General features: G+C 44.0%; 2 protein-coding genes across 2 annotated transcripts in view; both read left to right on the top strand.

Annotated features, from left to right (window-relative positions):
- Window positions 1-229: 229 nt before the first annotated feature.
- LOC124283209 (xanthine dehydrogenase/oxidase-like) lies at window positions 230-3768 on the top strand. Its single transcript, XM_046719240.1, has 8 exons — window positions 230-389; window positions 654-766; window positions 873-1060; window positions 1460-1610; window positions 2335-2515; window positions 2667-2845; window positions 3217-3336; window positions 3581-3768. Exons 1-8 carry the CDS (start codon window positions 230-232, stop codon window positions 3644-3646), a joined length of 1158 nt encoding a protein of 385 aa, XP_046575196.1. The 3' UTR covers window positions 3647-3768.
- LOC124283208 (xanthine dehydrogenase-like) overlaps window positions 3723-6959 on the top strand; it is a 3754-nt gene continuing 517 nt past the window's right edge. The window contains exons 1-6 of the mRNA XM_046719239.1: window positions 3723-3812; window positions 4224-4287; window positions 5172-5241; window positions 5770-5857; window positions 6284-6370; window positions 6478-6621. Coding sequence (XP_046575195.1) covers window positions 3723-3812; window positions 4224-4287; window positions 5172-5241; window positions 5770-5857; window positions 6284-6370; window positions 6478-6621 — 543 coding nt within the window. The remainder of the gene's footprint in view (window positions 3813-4223; window positions 4288-5171; window positions 5242-5769; window positions 5858-6283; window positions 6371-6477; window positions 6622-6959) is intronic.

The raw sequence follows: 6959 nt of genomic DNA, 5'->3' as shown, positions 1-6959 counted from the left end.
CTGTATAATCCCCGATGACATGACCTTCTGTATAATCCCCGGTGACATGACCTTCTGTATAATCCCCGGTCACATGACATCTTGTATAATCCCCGGTGACATGACCTCTTGTATAATACCCGGTGATAATTCTGTATTGTATGTGCTTTGAAATTAGAAATCTCAAGTTATAACGTGATAATATGTTCCCTTACTTGGGGATATAAACAGAAAAATGAAAACTTGAAGGATGATAACTTTGTCGGTGGTGGTTGGTGATGGCAGAAAGTACTTAATACATCACCGTTCATTACAGAGTATTGGGGGCAATCTTCTCAACTCGGCCACTGTTTCTGATCTCCAACCAGTCTTCCTGGCTCTCGACGCCATGCTCCACGTCGACAACGCAGGTAAGAATAATTCTGGTAGTTTACACACGCAGTGCTGTCACCTACACAACGGTGGCAAAGAGCAGAGTTTGTGTCTGTGCATTTCAGATGTCTATACAGAAATGGATTACATTTTCAATGTGAGATGTTTGGTATTCAAGGACATGTTTTAAATGCGTCTTCAATTAGCATTGATGATGCGTATAAATATATAATACAATTAACGATAACTTTGCGTTTCAATAGATGAGTGTATTGTATTACAGCTATAGTTTTATTTCCCAGTCAAAGGTGAACGCACTCTGCCTTACCGTGACGTGATAAAGTCTATGCCTCCCTTAAAAGGCCTTGACCCCACTGACGTCCTCATCTACGTCACCTTGCCCTTCACGAAACAGGTGCGTGTTTATGAAGAGTAATGGTTTTGTTTTCACATCACACGTATTCCTTATTTAGTTTCAGCGTTATCACGTGTCGTAACTTGATTCATGTTTGTGGTGACAGGGTGATCACGTGATGTTCTACAAGCAGCCAGAACGCCGAGGGTTCGATACGTCATACGTAAATGCTGTAACAGTGATGTCATTTCAACCAGGAAGTGATGTCATCGAGGACATTCATTTCACTTTTGGCGGGAAATGTTTCCAGCCGGTTGTGAAAATTCAAGCTCTTCAGCAGGAAATGGCAGGAAAGTGAGTATGATAAGTGATGCCATCATCAGGCCAAAGAGCAGCTTCTCATTGACTTATTCCACGGAATAGCCTGAACATGGTCAAGGAAAAGATGATTATATTTGTAAATGAGAAATTTTGAACTGATCTTTGGTTCATCACTGGAATCATACATCACTGAACACCTCCGTTTAGATGGAATCTGATGTAACCGCTCTAAATTATATCCGCCTTTTGTGAATTTCTTCCTGTCACGTACATGTATTTGACTTCAAGAGAATTGTATTTGATGTCAGTGATAATATTTATGAGATGTCGATGATTATAACCATGTCTAACGTCAGTATATTTAGCTGGCATCTGACATCAATTGTTATCTCCACGTTGCTAATATGTGAATTCTGCTTCTCACTTTCTCAGATGCTGGTCTCTATCACTGGTGACCACCGTTCTTAAATCCATTGGCAATCTCCTCGACAACAGGACGACCGTCACTAAAGACGCCCGGCATGTCGCTATGGCACAAGCTTTCAAGTTCATGTTTGCTATAGAAGAGACCATCAGTGGAAAGGTAGACAAGTGGTATACGCGACCGCGAATGCGAATGCAGCAGTTATTTAAACAGGAACGGTCTGTAAGATAATATGTTGCACAGACAAGACAGTTTCTGAAAGATTGATCAACGATCAACGACACTGGGGCATCATAAATACAGGCAATCAACTAAGTCACAAAGCCTGGCCACCCGATCCCATTCGGTCACCTCTCACGATCAGAATACCGAGGTGGTTTAATCTGTTACAGCAGTTTAATCTGTTACAGCGGTCTCATCTGTTACAGCAGTTTCATCTGTAACAGTGGCTTAATCTGTTACAGTGGTTTCATCTGTTACAGTAGTTTCATTTGTAACAGCGATTTCATCTGTTACAGCGGTTTCATCTGTAACAGTGGTTTCATCTGTAACAGTAGTTTCATTTGTAACAGCGATTTCATCTGTTACAGCGGTTTCATCTGTTACAGCGGTTTCATCTACAACCACGGATATCAGAATCAAACTGTAGGATGTTGCTGTTCATTTAATCCTCTCTCTACACTGTACCAACAGCACTTTCTCTGCTAACAGATTACCAGAGTTCAAGGTCATTTTGTATCCTTTCTCTGTCCTCAATGGCCCCTCTGCCATGTCTAAAGTCAACCTGCTGGCCTTATAGACTGTACTGAGAGTTTTATCTCCATATTCTCCACCAGAGAGAAAGTGTCAGAGTACTTAGTCGCCCTGTTTCTTTTCACCGAAGACTGACCCCAACGGCCCCTCTGCCCTGTCTACTGTGGACTACGAGAGTACCCGAGTGTTTGACCCTGTCGGTCCAGATCAACCTCCGGAAGATGCCATACGTCGTCCTATCCCACACTCCAGTGCCCTACAGATGACGTGTGGAGAGGCTGTGTACCTGGACGACATGCCGCGATCTGAAGGTAGCTATGGCAACACATTTTACGTCCTTGTTCCGTCCTAGGGTCCGTTTGACAGATTGATCGTAGCATTAGATTGTTTCATTAAATGGGCATTGACACAGAAATTTAAATTTGTCCTACCATAACGCTATATATATGATGTACGCTGTAGGTGAACTGTATGCTGGACTTGTGCTGAGCACGCGACCACACGCTCGAATCAAGGACGTGGACGTGACCAAAGCTATTGCGTTGCCCGGGGTAACGGGATATGTGGATCACCAGGATGTGCCAGGGAAGAACCTGTGGGGATGTGCTATACAGGATGAACAGGCATTTGCTGAAACAGAGGTTAGTTAACAAAAGTTATCTTTCAATCATAATTATTCAAAACCGCTTGCCAGAAGGGAAAGGTTACTAGTCAATGAACCTTGTTGACAGACAGCTGATACAGATTTAGAACAAATTCATTCTGTATAATACTTTCTTTTTGTTTTTGTACTGTATAGTACTGATAGACTGTAGCCAACTTCAGATAAAAGTGAAACTCAGGCGCTCGTTCGCTCGCTCACTCACTCAATGCACCCAAAGGCCCCCTTATCAGCAATATGTGTAATAGAGTGTTCTGAAATGGCATGATACAAAATGACTCAGGCTCTATGTCAGTCGTACAGTGACATTTCAGAAACTCTTTCATTTACACTATTCGTGTAATTCTTCAGGTGAAGTGTTGTGGTCAGATTATCGGCCTTGTGCTTGCCGAAGATCGCCAGGTGGCGCAGGAAGCAGCAAGACACGTGACGGTGACATACGAGGATCTACCTGCCATTCTTTCTATTGAGGTACGGTATTGGTTCTGTGTCGGCAACTGAGTTTAGGTTATAATGGAGAGGAGATTTAAACTACCGGCACAATGGAGAGGAGACCTGATTTAAGCTACTGGCACTGCCAATTTGCTCTAGCCTTCTCCGTCCAGGGTCAACACAAAATGCTGGCACTCTGGTATTAACTTGACTGACACACTCAACAATTATCCATTTGCCTCCTTGTTTATTTAATCATCATCTTTCTCACCTGGTGTTCCAGGACGCCATACGAGAGAAGGCGTTTTATACTGAGGAACTGGCCAAAGCCAGCCATTGTCTTCGGTGACGTTGAAGCCGGTTTCGCTGCGTCTGATGACGTTATTGTGGGTCACGTGGACATCGACGCCCGTGAACACTTCTACATGGAGAGGCAGGGTGTTCTGGTAACGCCAAGAGCAGAGCACAACGAGGTGGACCTCTACTGTACAGCACAAGATCCTTCCTCGGCGCAGGTGTGTTGCTTTTGTCTAATATAATTGTGTGTCAGCTGATTGTCTTTGTAGGCCAACAGCGTATGTTTAGATTATACATCCACAGGGTTATGAGTATTTATTGTACACCTATTATCATAGTCAGATATATGACTGAGCTACATAAAATAATGAATGTCTCTGGTCTTATATATATAGTGACCAGATAGGGTGTATACTTCCCATGGAGTTGAGAATTCAAAATCAATTATCCATGAACTGCCGACTTGGCTAATAATTAGGAGCGCCGTGAGCATAGCTTGTCTCGATGTTTTTCTTGTTCAATATGAATGTATAATGTTGGTATATTAAGTAAATAATATTGATCACTGGACTTGTATCAGTTAGCATCCCATTGTTGATACATGTTCCGATCCTAACTATCATTTACAGAATAGTGTAGCTGAGGTCCTGGGTATTCCTCTCAACCGCGTGGTGTGTCATGTCAAGAGATTGGGTGAGTTGCTTTCTGTACAAAACAGCAGGGGTCACACAGACTCACTGTTTTAGTTTGACATCGTATACCCCGGGAAATAACATGAAAAATAATATTTACTATGCTAGCACTTGCTTGACATTTCGATATAGTTGCAAGTGCCTTTATCAAGCACTTTCTTGACCTTTTCGTGTAGATCCTGGTCCATTAAATTAGCACGTGCTTGATGTTAGTCACATGTTAGTTGGTCCCGTGAAGTTCCGGGTTAGAATTGATCTTCAGCAACACATGCTTGTCGTATGAGGCGGCAAACGGGATCGGGTGGTCAGGCTCGCTGACTTGGTTGACATATGTCATCGTATCCCAATTGCGTTGATCGATGCTCATTATGTTGATCACTTTATTGTCTTCATCATTTACAGACCGCCGCCATATAGCTGGAATGTTGCTGATACATACTGGTGTTTCTGTAGTGAGGTGAAATTGGGTTTTACGTCGTGTTTGAGAATATTTCGCTCATATGACGACGTGCATGCATGTGTATGTGTATGTGCGGCTGCTTGTACTAGCCCAGACTTAAGCTGGTTTTATAGTGCTAGCCCACTGAGATACCATGCCGCAGTGAAGCATGAATACCCCACTCAGACACATTATACTGACTCCGAACCGACCAGTCCCTATTGTAATTCATTAATGCCGAGCGCCAGACAGGGACCAACAAGTACCAAATTTTAACGTCTTTTGGTATGACGCGGTCGGGGATCGAACCAGCGACCTTCCACTCTCCGGGAGGGAGGCTCTAACCACTACACCACGGAGGCGGTGTTTCTGTGAGGTTTAGCGGATACGTATTAGTGTTAAAGGTTGATGTATTTTTATGTTTCTTCACATTGCTTCACTTACAGGTGGTGCTTTCGGTGGAAGGGAGACAAGAATCAACCTCCTTTGTCAACCTGTGGCCGTAGCTGCCTACAAGTAAGTTTATGCATCACAGACTCAACCTTATTTGTGAGTTGGGTTTTACGCCGCTTTTAGCAATATTCCAGCAATATTCCAGTAATATCACAGCGGGGTACACCAGAAATTGGTAAAACCCAATTTCACCTCACCTTACATATGAAACGAGAATAACAGAAACTATTTTGCCTGAAACATTTGATTTCAGCAGTGGTGTCGCAGGGACTGACTGACTGACTGAGTTTGGTTTTACGCCGCTTTTAGCAATATTCCAGCAATATCACGGCGGGGGACACCAGAAATGGGCTTCACTCATTGTACCCATGTGGGGATTCGAACCCGGGTCGTCGGCGTGAAGAGCCAACGCTTTAACCACTAGGCTACCCCACCGCCCCGGTCTCGCAGCGGAGACGTTCAGAACGAACCTCTTGAACCCATGTTGGGAATCGAGACCGAGTCTCAGTATGACAAGGTTTAACAAACATATACTTTGCACTGAAAGTTTTGTCATGACGTCGTGTACACGATGTGTTGTCGCTGTTGCAGGTACCGGCGGCCGGTGAGATGTGTGCTGGACCGGAGAACGGACATGACCATCTCGGGGAAGGGGCCCAGGTTTCACGCCAAGTACAAAGTAAGGACATCAACATCTAATACTGTAGATCGCGTTTGGGTCACAAGCTGAAACTTCAACTACTTGAGATGAAAGAGTTCCAGTGTGTGCTTGAAAGGCTGATAAGACCTTCGTGAACTGAATGGCCAGGGTCTTACGCCGTTTTTAGCATTATAATACATTATTGTAATGCATTGTTCAACTTAGCCAAATACCCTATGTCTACTCAAAGAGTAAAGGACATGTTCACTGTAACTCGTAAATATTTTATATATTTAATATTTGTACAACGGGTCATGTGGCCTTCTCTACAAATAAAGAATCTTGAAAAATTTTTGCTGCAACCTTCTGAAAACTTGTCAGTTGTGTGGCCTTAAGGAAGGAACACACTTGTGGACATTTGCTTAATATCTGCGTCACACAGTCATGTGTCTGGTGTTTCTTCAGGTCGGCTACACCAAAGACGGCCGGATCCAGAGCGTTGCCATGGACGTGTACGTCGACGCTGGCCATTCTGCTGACATAGCCTTTGGCGTGAGTATATATATTTTCTCGCAGAATATACAAGATCAATCCCTACGACAATAGTGTTCGACATCATAATCACATGTCTACCCTAGTTACGTTTCATATGTTCACAGGTTCTGCAGTTGAGTGTGTTGAACTTCGAGTCAGCGTACCGTTACCCCAACTGCCGCATAACGGGGTACCTGTGTAAGACGAACACTCCACCTAATACAGCCCTCAGAGGGTTCGGTCTGCCTGACAGTTTCTTGGTGTCGGAGGTGATAATGACAAAAGGTTGCCAGCAGACTCCAACACCAACACAAACTTCAACACCAACACCAACACCAACACCAACACCAACACCAACACCAGCAATTCAACACCAACACCAACACAACCAACACAACCAACACCAACACCAGCACCAACACCAGCACCAACACCAACACCAACACCAACACCAACACCAGTACAACACCACACAACCACCAACACCAACACCAACACCAACACAACCAACACAACCAACACAACCAACACCAACACCAGCACCAACACCAGCACCAACACCAACACCAACACCAACACAACCAACACCAACACCAACACCAACACC

This window comes from Haliotis rubra, unplaced genomic scaffold (assembly GCF_003918875.1).
Source record: "Haliotis rubra isolate DU_JTF1 unplaced genomic scaffold, ASM391887v1 Scf310, whole genome shotgun sequence".
Taxonomy (NCBI): domain Eukaryota; kingdom Metazoa; phylum Mollusca; class Gastropoda; order Lepetellida; family Haliotidae; genus Haliotis; species Haliotis rubra.
Note: the sequence above shows the minus strand (reverse complement) of the source record. Positions and strands in the feature narration are given on the sequence as shown.